Below are 19,779 nucleotides of genomic sequence, written 5' to 3' on the forward strand. Positions count from 1 at the left end.
GAGTGATTTTTGTTTCATATTGAATGAGTAGAGGCCACACAGGGAAATTATGAGATGGAATATGAGATAAAGACAAAATACCTTTTACAACCAAATTTGTGTATCAGAATAAAAAAACAATGCCATGTTGCTAGAAGTTTTACTTTATTACTTCTCTCTATAAATTATTCTAAAGGCTAGTCCTAAATATAACGGCAGTAATCTCTTCTCCCGGTGATGCTTTTATAGTTGATGTCCGTTACGGTAAGCTGCCATCTTGATACCTGTCTGTGTAATTTTGGATTCACTTTGGTCGGCGTCCCCGACTGCTGAGGCGCTTCTTAGTTGGAGCTTTATTAAAAATCTATTAGTGGTCATGGCAGTGTATGAAATGAGTCAAACACTGAAAATACTTTTTAAAATGTCTTTTATTTACACATGCTTATCATCTCGTGCACACTATGGAAATGCAAATATATCTTCATAAGAACTACCGATACAAAAATGTCAAGTGTTTTCTTTTATATAGTGTAACTTCAGAACTTGTGCCATTAGTACCTTTATATTTATTCTCACAGCACTTTTACATCCACATTGCTCAACTGTAGAAATTGCACAGTTTTTAATCTCTACAGCATCAAGTCAACAGTTGCCAGATGATGCAATCACTAGCTACAAAAAAAAAATCAAAGTGCCTTTCTTCAGAGGGGGATGTTTAGCATGTTTTTAGTGTATGCTGCTGAGTTCTATTGTGGCAATGTAGTTTTGTGGGACATAAGTCAGATTTGGCACAGATGACTGTAATCAGGAAGGACGGCTCCAAGGGCATGAGCTGACTGTATGGATCTGAGTCACAGTTAACCTGGAAAACATTCAAATGCATAAGGTCAGTAGTTTAAATGGAGAGAAATGAAAGCATAGCTAAATAATAAAGGCATAGCACCTGAGTAAAGGATGTGAGAAACAGACGTGTGTGTGAAAGTCCTGAGATGGAAGTGTCACCTGGATGCTCCTGTAGACTCCGATAGTAAGCCTGAAGAAAGATGGGACGCATGAGCTCAAGGTTTTTGTATATTTGGAGAGTAATGTGTGAAGGTGGCCGCTCACCTGCAACGCTATCTGCAGTGCAGAGTACTGCACCCACACCTCCTGCTGCTGTGCTGCTGACAGTGAAAAGGCTCCAGCTTGTCCTGCTTTTTGTGTCACACTGAGGTAGTGAGTCCAAACGCATTCACCCACATCGTAGACTGCCTCACTCTGAGAATTAACTACACAGCAAAAAAACATTATTTTGCAGTAATTTACTGCCAGTAAATAATTAGGGTGTTGAGTGGAGAAAATGTCTGAGAAACAATACGATATTAACCTAATTAATTTCAGGGAGGACAAATGTTATTCGCTCTTACTGTCAGGAAGAAGCAAGTGGAGGATATCTTTGGCAATTAAGAACCCTATTACACCGTAATTCATTGCTCTGTTAAAAATATAAAAGAAAGATTGTGTTTTCATACTGATTAAAAATGCAATATGAAAATCCATTATCGCTTTTAAAATTAGTGTACACTACCTAGGATACGTAGGATGGAAGAAAGGAGGAACAAACATTCCCATAGGAACGAGGAGCTCGTCACCCAGGAGAAACGATGTGACAGACAGACTAAAAATGATAAAAGAATATGAAATACACATGTGAAACATTCATTTTTTAAACTTTAAGAATAGAGAGCAAAGATACTCACATATCAGCAGCATCAGTTTGTTCGGTCAAGAGCTTACTGCGTCTCCTTTGCCACAAGGACAGGAGCTGGACGTAGCTGGAGAAGAAGTTTTGTGTGCCGACTGATACCTGGAATCAAAGAGTCAGTGGTGTTATTCAAGTTTTCATTTTGGTGGAATAAAATGGTTATTAAAACATTCACTTTGTATCTCATCCATTAGAGATCCTGGTGGCCTCAAACATACCTTGGAAAACAGTGGATCAAGCTCAGATGCATTAGAGATGTAGTTTGTAATCCAAAGTTTTGAAATTAAAGCTTGAACCTGGAGAGAGACGGGCATCTTATGTTAAAAACAAATCTATTAAATAAGATAAACACAAAAAATTCTTTCACATGTTTACCTTTTTCATTACAAACTGGAGGGAAGTGTGATCTTTCCACCTGAATTCATGTAGTTTGGCCTTGAAGGAGGAGAAGATATTCTGAACCATGTCTTCCACCTGTTAAACAATAAAAACGCTTAAATGCACTTTATATTAGCCATCAAAATGTAAATGCTTCTTAATCCATACCACCCCAAATCCCTGGCTTTTTCTTTTTTTACTTCTCTGTTTTCTGCCCTTTCACGGAGAAGGTCCCTAAGAACGAAGTCAAAGCCTCTCTCAGTCTCCAACACACACTGTTCCCAGCGTGGGGCAACCTATTGAAGAAGTCCAGAATAAATATGAGACTCAACACGCCGACTCTAAGATGTCATCTATTGAAGAAACGCAGAAGTCGACGTCTGTGTTGACTCACCCCTTCGCTGTTACCCAGTGCAACAGACAGATCGTTTGCCGTTTCGGAAAATCTGGAGTCTAGAGCAGGCATCAGGGTGTGCAGCAGATGGAAGATCATGTAAGTATGAAGGGGGCCGCTGAGTGGAATCAAATGTCCATGCATATAGAATAGAGTAGAATAGAATAGAACAGTACTTTGTTATTACACGCAGTGATGTAATGAAATAAAAGGTGCTTTGCGCAGTGCACTGCAAGGCAATACAAATACAAATACACACAATGGATGATACTTATATGTGAGTGGGCTGTTTAGTGTCACAGTACCTGTTTCTCAGCTCATGCGTCAGCCATTTGCCAATTATGTGGGACATTTGCTCAATGTAGGGTAAATTGTGTAGAAGGACAAGATCATCTTCGATAAGGGCCAGCGGATGGAACGCCGCTCGCAGACAGCGCAGCCAATCAATAGCAGGGGCCCGGCTCTGTTGACGCATTTACACAATAGAAATCTATTTACCACAGCAGATGCATCATGTGCTCATGGCTGCAATGTGTCCCTCCTCCGGTACCTGCAGCTCTCTGATGGTCATGCGTCGATAAAGCTGCCCCTTTGACAAGCGGTGGTGCAGCGGCGTAGCAGCTACAGCCAGCTCAGAGGACAGAGAGATGAACACACCCACATGGATCATACTGCTGCTGGGCGGGGACCCCAGCAATGCCAGATACCTCTGACACGACGCCAAGAAGGGACGCAGTTTCTGGATGCAAAGTGACAGGAGAGTCATGCAGTGATGGCTATGGCTGCATGCAGTGAAAGATGTCTGGCTGAGTCATCAACCTCAGTTTTAGCTTTTGACTTTTGAGTCTTGTTGTTCCATTCGATTGGGATCAGCACATCCGGCTGATCAATCTGTCGACAAAGAGGAAAGTTAAAGTCAAAGCAATAACACAATGTCCGTTTTCCCATCCCAGTGCTCCCACCAGCACGTGAACGCTGAAGGATCTTAATGGGGACTGGCCTGTATGTATCGTTTCGTTCTTCCACGGGTGATTTCATTTGGGTCTCTGCCCACTCGAAGGCTGAAGAATGGAAACGTGGCATAGTCTTTCATTAGCGTGCTCAGGGTGGAGTTGAAGTCAGTCTGATTCCACTGGCCTGATACTGCCCAGCCTCCCAGCTGCACACAGAGCAACACATGCAATGCATGCGGCGCCGTTTTAAAGACTTTTGTCAAGCAGGGAAATCTCAATCAGTTGCACAATTTGTCCCAAGCTGCCCGGTTTAAACAAGACGAGCATTACAGCTATGCTGATGGCTTGTAGAGGCTACGGTTTGCGCTGGATGCAAACACCAGAGTACAAACACACTGATTATATCTGCAGAACATCAACTTGTGAGCAGCTTTTTCCCCCCAAAACAACTGTAAACGTTGCAAAGTCAGCTGGAGAAACTTCACCTCCCTGCATCTGTTCAAGAGGCAAATATATGCCAATGATCTCTAAATAAAAGCAGAGCTGAGGCTGATTGGAATGAATAAACCAACATGTTGGGGTTGTAATCTGATGGTGGGCATTCTGCAATAAAGTAGCTGCAGTTGATTCTTAGAAAATGTACAAAGCTGTGCAACAAAAACACAAATTCAGAGGATTGCAGTCTTCAAGTTATCTGAATGAATAAGCCATCGCTAAAGATTCTGTTTCGTCATCAGTCAAATTTCTTTCTCTTGAAAGCTCTGAATAATGCACACATCTTTAAGGCAAATAAAGGTCTCACTTTCTGAATGAGTGCGAGGAAGGGCTCGGCTCCAGCAGTCTCTATGGATCTGGTGTCCAAACAGGAATGGTAGAATTGTCTGGCCTTCTGCACGGCTGTACTATCCGGCCTGTCATTTGATTCTGCAAGAGTGATTAAGAAATACACAACTTAGACAAAACATTGATGTAATACTCCTATGCAGAACACACAGTGATATTTCAGTCCTACCCAACATTTCAGACAGATACTGCAGCAGCACAGCTCTCCTGTCCAGTGTGTTCTTATCTCTTAGTCCGAGTCCTTTATTTGGCGTGCTCTCCTGCGGCCCTGCAACCTTTACCTTCTGGTCCAGAGGACGTCCAGGGAGTCCCTTACCTCTTTGCATGCCCCTGCTTCTTGGCGAATATCTATCAGACCCACATGTGAATAAGAAATAATCACAAGGATGTGTGAAGGGATCGGCTGACATGGCTAGACGGTCCGAGGCCGACCGACAGACCGGAGTAAGACATCGATACTCTACAAGAAATTACAAGAGAAATATTCTGTATTTATTGTCATGTTGTTGAACCATTGTTTCCTTTTTTGTGTGTTTTTTTTTTTTTGGAGGCCTACCGATGCCAGCTTGGTTCGTCCTCCTAGTTTGGAATTGAGAATAATAAATTAGTCCTAGAATGGCGGCACAGAAGGAGAAACCCAGGAGGAGGAGGAGGAGAAGCCTCCAACCAATCACCCACACTCTTTTTGTTTGGGGCCGGTGCTCTGACAGCTGCAGTTCATACTGGAGCTGGGCCTGCTGTTGGGTCTCGGAGGGGTCTTGGGTGGGGAGTGGCAGCTGATACAGAGGTGGGGGCTGAAGCGGCCTCTCAGGTTCTGACTGGGACAGTGTGGCACGCTAAAAGAGAACAGGTGAAAAGGGAAAGTAACGCAGAACACAGATTATTATGAGCACTGATGCAGTTGGTGATTTATCAGAATAAATAGCTCCATGGTTTAAACCTTCTCATCTCTGACTATTATATGCACACAAATTGCACATCATTTAAATGTTATACCAAAAGGTCATTACTATGATTATACATGAATGTAAAAGCAGGATTTTATGTGACTTTAACAAATCATTATTGTGAGTGTGAAGTGAAATTTGTAAAATGATTTCTCTGGCTCCCCAGCACCAGAATCATCGGCAGAACTGGGCCCACAGCACCTTAACAGTGAAATCTGCACGGTAACCCCATCGATTCACTTCTCCCGATCAACACACAAGTTCTGGTTACAGCTTGAATAATTTCCAGTGCTCCACTCGACACGCAGGCGCCTCTCAACGCTGCCACAAGCAGCCCCTTAGGAATTACCGTTCTCATGGCAATAAAGAATTTTGAGCTGCAAGAAAACATTCTGTTCATGAACTTTAGCATCAACCTTTATCAGAATGCCACATAACAAATATATCATAAACGTCTATTTGAGATTAATTTGTTCTAATCCAAACAGCTATCAAACTGCGACATCCGCAACTGTTGAAATCTCCATTGAGCTCTATTTTACTATTCCAATATCATTGTCAGACTACGTGTTAATATTATTGTTATGCACACATATTTTCACACTTGATCACTTTGCAACGTTACTGGAAAATGCTGGTTCAGGCAAAACCATTTTGTATTTTGGCATCCAACAGAGCTATCATTTTGGTCCACTGCTGGCATCACCAAGCCAGGCAATTTAAATAATATAATCTCCCCCAGGAACAAACCACTTTGGTTTCCAGCAACATCCCAACCATTACCATAACATTGTACACACAGCTGCACCCTGGTGAACTCTGCATTTGGGTAAAGAGCCTACCTCAAGTTCTCTTTGAGATTCCCTCATTCTTAGCATGTCCTCCTGCTGTGTTTTTCTAAAGGCGTGCACGTCCTTGTCTTTTTCATTTGTTGTTTCACGTGTGCTTCCTCCTCCTGCAGCCTTTAAGTCAAACAGCTGTCATCTCCGCTCTCTATCTCACGTCATCACTCACTTCTCTCTTCCTCTGATAAAACCAACTCTGCTGACTATGTCTTTGCGTTCCCCTACAGGGCACAGCACCGAGGAAGGTCTGTGGGTCTCCTCTGGGACTTGCCTGTTTTCTTAATCTGTGAAACCAGAAGAAACTCAACATGAAGACTCTAACTTGTGTGTTTCAATACATTTCTTGTCCACAGTATCAAAAGTTAGCACGTCCTGGAATTTAAGAAATATTTATGCAAACAAAACGACCGCTGGCGTCACTATCAGCGCAACGCATGGCTGTTAACTACTGATAGAGCAGTTTGGCATCTCCTATGCAAAGCAACACATCAATGAGAGAGCGGAGGACACGTTACATAGATGTCACATGGAAACCTACCAGAGACAGAGTGCGGTGGCAAAAACAAATATGACAAGTTCTCATTTTCAGCTTTTTTGGATTCTGCTTAGCACCGCACAGTAGTGGAATATAACAAATTATACTTACATATCACATACATATATACAGCATTACGTTTCTAGTATTGTACTTGTACTTATAACAGTGGCATATTAGTACTTTTACTCATGTAATGCATCTGAAAACCAGGTTCATTTTAATAAATGAGAAAAACCCTCAGAGCAGACCTCCGCCAAGCAGCTCATTCCCCTCCTAATTAGACTTACACCGTCCACATGGCCATCTGGATCATCAAAACATTCGAAATTGTTCTCGGTATCTTTATACACCAAACGCGAAAACTAAAAGTGAATCATCGTGTATTTTTAACTGATTTCTGAATCCATAAATGGGGTTTTCAATGTTAAATTTTAATATTTTTCCCTGACCTCATTCTGGATCAGATCCATTAGACGTTTTACATGATAGTTCATATCGGACCCCTTTATGACTGATTTTTGGTGAGCAAATTGAATGCATATTTTACAAGATATGATTTTTTTAAAGCCTCCATTATGAGTAAATAAGAAAATTCAGATTTCTTTTTGTATCACGACAGTATCCGCAATCCGATCCAGATGAAACTCGGTGGAGAGATAGAGGTCGCTATCCTACACAATTGTGTCAAATCCCATAAATATTGGTCAATCTACCGAGATACCATCACTTTTTGAGTTATGCTGCTAACAGATAAATCGACCGACCGACCAACGTCGGTGATTACATAAGCCCCACCTCGATGCAGGTAATTATTGGTGCTTCTAGCTTTACAATAACACAAGTGACAGTTGAGGAATCGGACATAAACCTGTTGGTATATAGCATTTTATTCATCTTCTGATACAGCCAGAGGGGAAGGGGTGGGACAGAAAAATGTTTTTAAACATATACAAATATCAAAAAGGAAGTTATTTAAAAAAAAATGTATATGAAAAGGCATCCACATTTAATACAATAGGACTTAACACAATAAAACACCAGATAAATGCAACTGTGATGGCATTATCATATGCGTATCACATTTTGGTAACAAAGGCAGGGCAACAAAGGTTGTGTATTTGGTGCAAACAAGACATAATACTATAAACGATGCCGCCACCAATACAAACACAGCGAGCATGCAATGCTGAAAGCCTACCGCCATGTTGGTCACTCTGCTGTTTACACTGGACCAGGCTCAATGCAAGCACAAATTATAACTTTTATTTATTTATTTTATTACGGAATGACTTTCTGTGGCTGAAAACCAGGCTCAATTCAGAAGGAACCCACAGAGGAGACGGAGAAGGCAAATCTCAAAGTTAAAATGAAATCTAATACCTAAGCATTTATCAGTGATACAGTACAGTAAGATAAGGGTGCAACAGTATAAAACACGAACAGACGGAAAAATACAAAAGATGACGATGGGAAATAGTGGTCATCTAACAGAGCCAAAAAAATGTAATTCAACGCAATTGCTTTAACCTTAATGTTCGTGCTTTCACATACTTGGTCATTAAGAGTTAATATCTAAAGCTAAAGCTAAAGCTAAAGTCTGTGCTAATCTATTATCTGGAAGTAAAGGGGCATTTTAGTATTGTTAAATACAAACTTAAAAACATCAATAGATTCTATTATATAAAGCAAGATGTTCTGAAATGCGTATCAAAAACTCATGTTTCTGGGTGGCATCTACTTTAAATAGGAACTAAATTGATCATGTGTTGGGACTGGAGTCAAAGTGACGATGAAAGGTTACCGGTATAAAGCAACTGTGCAACCATCACATAATAGGTCCCGTATTCAACCATTTTTTGTTGTTGAAAATGACAACACTCAAATTGCATCTATTCTCTGCAAATCTGTGCTCGTTTGTTCTTATTTTGTGCATCGGAAGAGCATGCAGCTAGAACAAATACGATGCTAAATCAGCTCTGGACCATTTTTGAGAGGAAAGTGACATTTTTGTTCTTGTCTTGCTTGCTTATACAGTATTTATGATCTAATAAGAAAGCAAGACATAATTCCACATGCATATAAATGATCAAATTCACATCACGTACAATGGAAAGCAACATTCACGGTTATAATCATTTTTGCAGTCAATGTTCTGCCCCCAAAGACTTTTTGTTTTAAACCCACTTATCGGCACAGCAACTGCAGAAGTCCTCAATATATTTGACCAGCACTCAAGTAGTGATAGCTGCACAATGGTCGATGACACGCCTTTTCAATGACAACAATTTCAGTATTAATGATACTGAAAGTCTTGAGATGGACATATCTTACTACCATTGAAGAAAGATAAATGCAAAGTTATATTCATCAGACTGCTCTTTTTTATCAAACTGTTTGTGCAAGTTATGCTGGAATTCTTTTTTAGCGTAAACATAGAATTGGCACAAAAAGTATGCTCTGCTATACAAAGAAGGCAATAGATCGTAGAGAATGCGATTGGGAATAAAAGATGAGGGGCATTTATTCCAGTGCAGTACATTACTTCTGCACTGAAGTGAACAGAAACGGGGGGTGGGTGGGGCAATACTACGATATATCCGCATGCCAAACCTTTCACACGGCACGTTCACGCTCACACTCGCACACGTCTACTGATTCAAGCCCTGTTGTGAAGGCTAAACTGGCAGCCGAATAAATCCTGTGCTTTTGGATTTTGGTTTGTAGTTGGGGTGTGCTTAGCCAATCACTGCGCAGCTTGCTTGGCCCGCTGGGTGTGGCACTTCATACACAGGATCCTACCATCCAATGGATAGCAGCCATTTTCGTCCGCTTCTATGGAGAGAGGGCGAGCGCAGTCCTGGAGAGTAAATCGGCGCGTTTGTTAGTTGGGCTGAATCCACTGAAAGATGCATATTCTGGGGAAAAGGTTCAACTACCTCACCTCACAACGGTAACACTTGAGGTGGAAGTTCCTGTCCAGAGCCACCACTCTAACCGTCTCCTCGCTGCCTGGCGCTGGAACAATGGGTTCGTTACAGCTCACACACAGAGGGGAGAAACGCCTGGGGACGAAAGAGACAAACTGGCTGTTAGTTAACGGCCTTCAGAAAATAGCTTTAGGGCCTGTAAAGAGAATCACAGGTGAAGACGTTTTGTCCTAGGACTCTGCCCACGGTGTATGTATTAGTACGCATCATACACTGGCTATTAAACCAGTAGATTTTGTTACTCACTGAGGTATCAACAACCACTAGCTTACCTGTGATAATCCTGGACACAGTAAGGGTTGTTGTTGTCGTCAGTGATAAAAGGTGCCCCCTCAAGTGCACAGGAACAGGTGCTGCAGCGGAAACAGTGGGCATGGAAACACTGGCCCACGGCCTTGAGCACACGGTCCGTAATCTTCTCCCCGCATCTGGAGCACACTGCCAGAGAACTCTGAGGACGAGCAAAAGCAGCACGCATGATCATTGGACGCATTTATTAATGCGTCAGCTTGCACATTTTCTTATCATATCAATCATATTCTCCATGTGCAGCATGAACAACTCTGTTAAGTGTTGTTTGCATCCTCACCATGTAGCAGTCCTCACACTGAGGCGCGTTGTCCCTGTCATAGAACTGCATGCCCTGCAGGGGGCGATGGCAGCTCATGCAAGAGAAGCAGTTGGAGTGGAAGAGTTTGTCCATGGCCCTCACTGCTGGTTGAGTGCGGGACAGAGCCTCACCACACTTCCCACAGATGTCTAAAAAAGCGGGGTGTGTGTGCGTGCGTGGGGGGGGGGCAGAAGAAGGCAAACATGATACAAATACATCCATCTTTCTTCATTATTTCTGTTTGCTTTAATATATAATCTAATTGCGGAGCATAACTGAGTTGAAAGCGGTTTCTTTGCTTAAAGGCCTAAATCTTTCCATCATCGCAGTCCGGTTGACCCAGAAATGACTGCTGCAGTGATTTCCAGCGTCAGACTCAGCATGAACGTTCCAGCCATCACTCTGTTCCCGAGTACGCACCTGTAGGTGGGGAGGTGATGACAGGCGCGTGTGTGTCCATGTCTTTAATGAAGTCATTGGTCATTTTCTCCAGCTCCTCCACTTCCCTCATATTCAAAGGAACTCCTCCACCTGGGATAAGAACTGGGCCAGGTGGTGAGGGCTGCTTCTACACACACACAGACAAAGTCATTAGAGTACCTACATATAGATTATTTACACACCCGCCTTCAAGTTGTCTTGCAGAGCATTTTGTTATTTATGACTGGGCACAGTCACTTAGTGCATATTCAGAAATTCAATATTTCGATCTGTTGACTATAAGAAATTATTTGCACGTCCTACTTTTATACAGTGTATTCAATGTAAAAGTGTTTCAAAGTAACGAAATAAATAAAGTTGGAACATACTGCGGGTGCAGGAGGAGTTTTCATTGGCTGGCTAAAAGAGGCGCTGGGAGGCGCCACCATCTTGGGTTGAGGAGGTATCGCAGCAGGAGGGTTCTGGTTTGCATTCACCGGACTGGCAAAGGGAGACCGCCTTACGGGATTTGAGGCTTGGGGAGCCGCCATATTGTTTGGTGGAGTAGCAGGTGCGAGTGGAATGGCAGAAGGAAGAGGAGGGAAAGAGCTGACGCCAGAGGGTGCGGACGGTTTTGGTCCAGAATTGATAGGGGTGGAATTCTGGTTCAGGTTCTGGTTTAGTTTTTGTGCCAGAGCAACGGATGAGGTTGCCGTTCTGCCTCCGAACCCGGACTTAGGGGCCGTAGCCGGCGCCTTAGCGAACGGCTGGGGAGCAGCGTTCGGAGCGGCGTTGTGATTGGCGTATCGGTTTGTTCTGGCTCTGAGTTCTTCTGCCCAGGGTGCAGGAGGCGGGTGGTCTCCCATCTCAGGTGGTGGGAGGAAGGAGAGCGCTGGTTTAGGAGCGGTTGGAGGAGGAGCTGAAGGTTTGGGCGCTGGTGCTGCAGCATACTGGCTTGGTAACTGTGAATAAAGCAAAGAAAGATTATTCTATACAAACGTTCCATTTCTGAAGGATCCATTATACAAGGGAGGGAAATGTTGGGAGCAGTCACTTTTAATAGTATAGGAGGCAGATTGATTAAAAGAAATATTGTTAGTCCTCCAAAGTTTGAACTCGATAGAAGTGCTTCATCTTTCTGACATTTATTTTGCAGTTTTGTGCCAACATTATTCCGCCTTGATCCGGTACCTCCCACTTGGATGAAAGTGCTCTCCATTTATGGCCCCCTCGCTGGTTCTCTGGCAGCACACATTGGCGTCATCACACTTTCATGCTCTCCACTCAATTCTGCATGCATCTCTCCTTCTGTCCATTCGCTCCGTGACCCCCCCCCCCCCCCCCCCCCCAGCTACTCCACCCGGGTTTCCACGTCCCTTTGTTGCTTGTTGGTGCAGTTTACTTACCACTGAGCTTTCACCCTGAACGGATGAAGAGAGCGCGATGAACCCAACCTGGCGTCTCCCTGAACTCTTTCCACTGACCTACCTTGCTTGCGTGACTCATTCTCTCTTCATACAGTGAGGCTCTTGAGCCAATCCTCTCATCGTCTTTAGCTAGAATCCTAACTCCTTTTTATTTTATTTTTTTACCTTCGGGTTGAAAGGTCCCCTGGTCTCCATCTCAGACAGCAAGTCAGTTAAAGAGTCAAGCTGTATATCAAAGCTGGTCTGCTTCTCCACCGGCCTCTGGCAGAGCAAACACAGAAGAGGAAGGGATCAGAATGAGGAGAGGAATCATGAGTAAATAACAAGAAACCATCACAAGATAGAAAGTAAATAAATGATGAAAAAATAAGGTTTACCGTTGACGATGAATTAAAACTTGAATATATGAATATGAATTTTTATTCCCTAGTTGGCTGAAAGAGAATACCGACTTTTTTAATTATTTTCAATTCGCGGGATTGTTTGCGTTGCAGGAGTCTCTTTATGCATGATGTATATTAGTATTTATATTATATCCAAGCCAAGTTTTTCCTTTTTGTATACAAGCATTTCGTAGGTTGACAAGCCAACTGTAATTATAGCAATCCTGCAGTAAACAACTCCACAAAAGGCCTTTTGTTGCCTGTGTAAAAACTATTTCTGTTACACAATTGAGCAATAATCCTGTTTGGAGCACGGTGCCGGGTGATTTACTCCAGACTGACGCTAATATAATTTGCAGCAACAGTATTTCCCGTCAGCGCTCCGGGGACCCTACAATATCACGAGAACAGCGTCCACCTTTAAGTGATACCGACACGCGATGAAAGAATGAAACAGGCAGGCACCGCAACCCAAGTTGGAGAAGGTTCCATCGTGACTCACATGTGGGTTTCCAGCAGCGCTGGGAATACTGGTACTGGAGGCAGGGAGAGGCGGAGGGGGTGGGGGAGAAGGGAAGGTGGGCAAACAGGCGCTATCCTTGGGGGGAGCCGGCAGGGGCAGGTCATCTGCCACCGGAGGCGGAGCGGGGAAGGCGGGAGGGAGGGCGTCAGAGGCGGTGAGAGTGGTTTGGCATTCAGGTGGAGGGGCTGGCAAATCATCATCCAGGGGAGGGGGAGGGGGTGGGAATTCTGACAGAAATACAGAGGGTTGATTGGTTAAATGCTGCGACAAAATGCTTTTTTTAAATTTTATACTCACGCTGCATCTGATCGTCCAATGCAAATGTGGCTGTTTTGTGAAAAAAAAAAGAAGTAGTAAACAAGTAAACAATAAAAATCTAAAAGATTATATCCGTGCTTCTGATTCGTTTGGGTTTGAGGTGCATGATAAATTCCTGCCATGTTGATGTGGGTGTGTCAGTAAATGACGTACGGTATTAAAAGGTTCACTCGATAGAACCAACTAGAAAACATGACTCTTTACAGAAGTCGTTAACGTCACACACACAACCTAACTTTACCTGGATTCACGGAGTTAAATCAACTCAGAAAGATCCTAATTTGTACAAGTAGTATGTAAAAAAAGAAAAGAGACGCTCCAACATTTAACTGAAATGTAAAGACAGGAGTTAAAGTACAGTAGGCTGATAGGATGTCTCAGAGACAAAGAATTAGGAGACCAGCACCAAATATCTAATAGGTTCTTCAATAAACTGAGGCTCCGCATGCTCTACCCTGCATGCTCTACCCTGCATGCTCTACCCTGCATGCTCTACCCTGCATGCTCTACCCTGCATGCTCTACCCTGCATAGCAGTGATGGCGGGGCCGGGTCGTGCTGCTGACTGAGTGGAGATGACATAAGTCACAAAAATGGTTCGGAAAACCGCATAAATAATGCAAATACCTTCACAGAGCGAAGGGGGCGGTGGAGGCAGGTCCCCCACTCGGCCAATCACGCCCGTGCCCACTGGCGTCGGTGATGGACCCGAGGGAGGCGTCACACTTTTGGGGCGCGGTGGAGCCACAGAGGCAAACTTCTTTGGCTGGTTGTAGAAGGATGGCGTGGTGACTTTGAAGTTGAGAGAGGACGTCACCATGAAAGGCTTGCTGCTGCCGGACTCCTCCATTTTTGGTTTTTTTTATTTATTTATCTGAGGATGAGCACAAGAAATCACATTACAGAACAGATCGATCGATCAAAGATGAACAACCACGATTCAACATGGACGCCGCGAAGAAGCTGATGGCCAATTCATAAACTGACTTTAACCCCTCTGCCCCGTGGCGAGGGGTTAATATTCAGCTGCTTAAAGTCACTGGGTTGCATTCAGAGTCAGGATGTCTGCTAGAAAACATCAGCATTAAATTAGTGATGAAAACTACAGACTACGTCGCTAACGGTAACCAGATGTGGCGCATGCCAAGTCTTTATGCTGATTTTTTTTTTTTTAAATAGAGTCTAAAAACTTATTTGATACCAGAAAGTGGTGCTCCTGCATGAATTCTTGTTCAATGTGATGCAAAAGTGAAAAGCGTTCACTAATCAGACGGGGTAGAGAGAGGCAGCGTTGGGAGCAGCTCAAAGCTGGAGTGATGAATGTGTAGGAAAATGTTGCCTTCGCTCTGCCAAATCTTCCAACCTTAAAATTGGCAATAGCTTCCTGAAGTTGCTACGCTGCTCGGCTTCTCCAGTTAGCAGAAGACATTTCTTTTATATTGAGGGCAGAACCAGTTCACTGTGCAGAGCGGTGCCTCCTGGCATTCTGCAGATCAACTACTACTCTTTAAAAAACACAGTTCGCTCATGGATATAGTCTACGGAGGAACGAGGCAGTGTGCGGTAACTTCCTCAGGCAATGGCCAGAGACGACTCGTAACATTTAACACATGGCCGTTTACAGTGACATGGAAACACGACAATGGTGCTTCCTGTAAGAGGACAGCAGTCTGAAACTATCCTAATGTTTTCCTTTGGAGGTGCGTCGAAACGAGGCCCGGCTCAAATATTTACCTCGCACATACCGCTGCGTAAACAGACGCTGCCGTTACGTCAGCGTCTCCGTCGAGATTCCTCGGAAAGTTTGAACACGTTTTGCCGCAGGCCGCAGACCCAGAACACGACCTTTAGCCAGACGCATGGTTCTTGTCACCGAACCGGAACACGAGTACGCCAACTAGACACTGAGCGCATGTTCTTGCCGTTTGCACTACTGTACCCGAGTGCTCTGAAACATACTGATAATTAAGACTGAGAAAACTATTAATGCACCAATATTTACACAGCTTTTAACGATAGGGTTGCACATCTCTGCGACATTTTACGACGAGCTGGGAGGAGTGGAAAGCAGGTCGGTTTTAGTTCAACCTCCTTCATTACTTTATGCCGCTTACAACGTTCAGTACCGGCGGTCCTGCTAGCTCCTCTCCCAGCGGTCCTATCATTAAATCAAACTGCACTGCAAGGTCACACAATAGTTTCAGAGCCGACAAGGCAAGAAACTCTTTAGAGCTCAAAGTGTTTCTGGCACAACAGAACTTCTCTGAAGCCACAGCTGGGCTTTTCTCCTCGACCCACGAGTCGGCTTCCTTTTAATCGACAGTTTCAAGCATGTGTCTTAAAACCACAATCGTTTTTAAGTGTCAAATATTTCATTCAACTGTCTGAGATGTTTCAATACTAATCTTGTGTTGAACCTCTTGGCTGGACACAACCGGGACATAAAAAGTGCGTATAGGCACATTTGTAATTAGATATGTTTGTAGACCCCCCCCCCCCCCCCCACCTCTGTTAAATTTACAATGTTAAATCTTTACAAACTTCACTCGCTAAAAGTACAAGTTGAGAAATGATGGGATCTTAAACCTTGCAGCATTGACTGATGTAAAATCTAAATCAACTTGCTCCGGCTTCGCTTTCAAATTTCCCCGTCCTCTTGGAGGAGTTGGAAAAACAACCCATGAAACCTTAGCCGCACTTCACAAAATTGTGCAGAAAATTGCTCCATGAATCAGCAAGAGGTGATGCAAACCGCTCTGGTCGCCAGCTTTCTGCAGGCGAATAATGGGGAAGCAGTTTACAGCAGTGGAAAAATAGAACAGCAAATTAAAAGACATTGGAGCAAGGACAGATCGTTTTGCCAGTCTTTTGGAAAAATAGCTGGCAACTCATTAACCTAGTAACGCGACCTACTTCAGATTCCACGGGACGGAACGTGTCATGAGAAGACCGAGTGACTGCGATAAGGTTCTTAAACAAAGAGTTATGAATCGAGACAGCATGCACAGCCAGAACTAAAGGGGCTTCGAGTCTCGACGAGGGCGGTGCAGGCTGTGATTGAGCATTTTCATTGCAATACATACACAGCAGTCCCTCCAAGTTATTCACCAGTGATAATAACAACATGGCCGTCCTGTTCCATCTGCTCCTAGTCACCTTCCTGGGGGACCTAATTCTATGAGCTCAGCTCCACAGTCGGCCTCAGACGTCCTTCTGTGAATCTTTCTGGAAACCTGATCCTTGGGATCTCAGCGGACCCTCCGCTGAGGAACAGATTTGCCGCTGGAACTTAATGACATCATCATCACCTCCTTTTTGTTTCACTCCATTCAGTCTCTCGGCCGTTTTCCTCTTTCCTCCTGTCATATTTTACTCCCCCAAATAAAGAGCGCCAACACTCTGATGGGCAAACTGTTTCTGCTCTGTGGCGGACCCACGACCATTTCATCGCTTTCATTTTTGCGCTTCCCTCAGCCTCATCCCTCATCTGTAACCCACACTACTTGAACTGAATGACATCACTCAGGGCGGCTGTCTTTAATCATTTTTACTCTACAGCTGCGATGGAGGATGGTGCAGCGTCGCCTTGGGATACGCACCCAGCATGCATTACACACTGTACTCTACAATAGTAGCACTTGGCATATAAACTAAAGGCCAATATTTACGGACACGTTACATAAAGAGAACATGATTCGCTGACAGTAAGACCTCCCGTGTCCAGCGAGACATCGCGTCAGCTAAAAACCTCTCCACTGTTCTGATGTTAATAGAACACCCAGTTTCTCAGAGTCTCAGCCTGCCATTACTGATTCAGGAGCAAAAAAAAAAGCATTTTAAAACCGATGACCACATCAACTAATAGCCCCCACGGCCAGCTCTCACCCAAACAACCTTATCCGCTTGCACTGGGATGAAGGCCAAGCAAGAGGCACAAGAGAGACACAATGGAGAATTGGGGTAAATGTACGCTCAGAAATAACAACTCCTCATCAGCTCCCTCATAATGAGCAGCATAAAGCCGGTCATAGCTAATCATCACTCACAGACTTCAATTGCCTCACCGATCACCAAGGCGTCAGAGTAACCATAATGCCAGGCCTTTCAAGCAGAGCCACCACCACACTAACCTCAGGAGAACTCAAGCCTGAGTCCTTTTCCCATAAGTTATCCTTAAACACGCTTCGGTCGAGGCTTCCCAACAATCTTGTTGTTCAAAAAGGTAAATAATAGCGGCAAAGAAGCACCGACGATCACAGGATTTTTACATTCTTGCAGCAGAAAATCTATTCTAAAATGTAGGGATGTGGAATGTGTTTAGTGTGTCATTCATTTTGCATAAACCCGTCAAAGTGATACCTCCACATCCTGAACACTCCCCCATCGATCGTCTTGTGCAGTTTAGGACAGATTATTACGTGATTGCACATGCACATTGTGAGAGCATGCAGATTTAATGGCGGCTACATTACAGTGATATAACTGAGCGACCACCAGTCTCCACCATGCATGTTGCTAGACGTGGCTCACTCTGATTTGGGTTCAAAAAGGAAGATGCAGCTCAAAAGATTTGCTGCAAGATTTGTCAGAAATCTGTAGGAAGTTCCACGCATATGTTGGATATGTTGTTTTAACATCTCCAAATAAAATACAGCCTAAATTATGATAATAAAAAAGCTTTGGGAGTCAGCTCTCCATGACAGACCTAAGCAAGCCACAGTACAAAAACAAACAGGAGTTTTAGTATGAAAGTTCTTTATGACAAGAACAACAGATGGCAACACGTAGCAAACACCCTCATCAACGACATCTCAAAAGACATGGCACCAGCAAACCATTTTGTGCTGGCGTTCTAGTAGTCCTCTATCTAATGTTCATGCCTTTTGCAGGTCGAGTTATTTTAACAATGGAGTGGTGGTCATAGGGGATTGGTTGGATGAAGGCTATTTCTCTGAAAATGGTGTTTGATGAGAATATCGATGTACAAACAAGTCTAAGAAAAAACAAAACAGAAAAGGGTCACAATGAGTGTGTCTGTTCTCTGAGGAGTGTCAGTCAAGCCATTTTTAAAACAGGCCTCCCTGACACGGGCACAAATGGAGCAGAGTTTAATTAAACATAACATTTCATCATTAAATAGCAAAATGCTGAATGGAAAAATTAATTAGAAGCTGATGTTAATACCACGTTAAATGTCAACATTAGGCTATATAATATTCAAAAGCAAATTATATTGTTAGCTCGTTCTAACCCAGATTGAACAGTCATAGTTTCGAGTAACATTAAATCCAGAAACGGATGAGCCACATTTCCCCTGCGCGTCTGCCAGGCGGATATTGACAATCGTTATCTCTCCGGTTTGTCAATCACACCAGCGGTTAGCTTAGCTTCATTCACGAACACCCGTACAGGCAGACGCTACCGAGGCCACCCTGTTTCATCTTACCTTAAAACAAAAGAAGAACGTCTGGCTTAAGCGTCCAGTCATAAATCAAAAGTTCTCCTCCTCTATGAAGTACACGAAGGACTAGAGCCGCACCGCCAGAATGCGAGCTTGATCAACTTTCTAGCCCGACTTCCGGTCGTAACTTCCGCATTGTCCGCTCTTATCTGCGCTCGTCAGCCGGACGACCGACTGCACGGTCCGTCCACTCGGCTCGGGTGACAACGGGACACCGACCCACCCGAAGCCGGTGTCTCTGACATGACAGCGACGTTTTTCATTTTTATTTTATTTTTTTGAACAGGGGAGGCACATATAACGATCCTTGCTAAAGATGGCGTTCAAAAAAATCTGCGGTATCATAATTATTGACAAAATAAATAAATAATAATATTACAAGAGAACTACAGAAAAACAATAAAGAAACTAAATTCTGACTGACAACAGTTACTTGCCTTAAATACAACAGCAACGTGGATGTCCTGTTTTCTCTCCCTTTTCCTTTTGTTCCGTTTTTCTCTCCGTTCAGGATGAGAGAGATTCGACTGTAATGGGGAACTTCTCTTCTCCTCTCCAGCTATTAGACCCTCCCCCTGTACTGTTCAGTCTGGCAAAGGAATGACACCATCCTTCCAAACAAGTTCTTTCTCGTTTGACTTTGGTTTAGGACTTGTGTATCAGTATGTAAATAGCATCTCTCTCTCTCTCTCTCTCTCTCTGTTCTGTCCAGTCAGACCCCTCCTCCTGTTCTCCCTTCTCTCTGGATTCCTGCAGCATTCTTCACTCAATGACATCAACCCTGTTGCCTCTCCTTGTAAGGTCAGACTTAGGGAATGAGGGAGGGAGAGATAATGGAGCTTGATTAGATGCAGAGACTAAACGCAGTAGGGGTTTTAATCATGAGGAGGTATAACAGCTGAACAAAGTATGTTCAAAAAGGAGTGGAAATCTTTGCTGTTTAACTTCATTTGCAGTCAGGAAAAGATATGGCTGTTTCATTAAAAAAAAAAAGTCACTTGCCTCAACAAGCAAAGCTGAGGATCATGTT

The 19,779-nt window shown here is 43.6% G+C and overlaps 2 protein-coding genes across 2 annotated transcripts; both read right to left on the reverse strand.

Moving 5' to 3' along the window:
* Positions 1–683: 683 nt before the first annotated feature.
* On the reverse strand, positions 684–7,825 carry kel (Kell metallo-endopeptidase (Kell blood group)). Its single transcript, XM_068757906.1, has 19 exons — positions 7,820–7,825; positions 6,081–6,200; positions 4,848–5,127; positions 4,461–4,751; positions 4,251–4,372; positions 3,496–3,654; positions 3,315–3,386; positions 3,046–3,234; positions 2,801–2,958; positions 2,496–2,613; positions 2,302–2,397; positions 2,099–2,197; positions 1,942–2,019; positions 1,719–1,825; positions 1,547–1,636; positions 1,386–1,453; positions 1,087–1,247; positions 923–1,012; positions 684–841 (listed from the first exon to the last, which is right to left on the reverse strand). The coding sequence occupies exons 1-19, from the start codon at positions 7,823–7,825 to the stop codon at positions 695–697; spliced, it is 2,451 nt and encodes an 816-aa protein (XP_068614007.1). The 3' UTR covers positions 684–694.
* Positions 7,478–19,358, reverse strand: zyx (zyxin). The gene is made up of 10 exons (XM_068759251.1): positions 19,187–19,358; positions 13,916–14,162; positions 12,966–13,198; positions 12,231–12,326; positions 11,028–11,600; positions 10,639–10,783; positions 10,198–10,367; positions 9,881–10,059; positions 9,563–9,683; positions 7,478–9,478 (listed from the first exon to the last, which is right to left on the reverse strand). The coding sequence occupies exons 2-10, from the start codon at positions 14,136–14,138 to the stop codon at positions 9,365–9,367; spliced, it is 1,854 nt and encodes a 617-aa protein (XP_068615352.1). The 5' UTR covers positions 14,139–14,162; positions 19,187–19,358; the 3' UTR covers positions 7,478–9,364.
* Positions 19,359–19,779: the final 421 nt, after the last annotated feature.

The sequence above is a fragment of the Brachionichthys hirsutus genome, chromosome 3, assembly GCF_040956055.1.
Source record: "Brachionichthys hirsutus isolate HB-005 chromosome 3, CSIRO-AGI_Bhir_v1, whole genome shotgun sequence".
Taxonomy (NCBI): domain Eukaryota; kingdom Metazoa; phylum Chordata; class Actinopteri; order Lophiiformes; family Brachionichthyidae; genus Brachionichthys; species Brachionichthys hirsutus.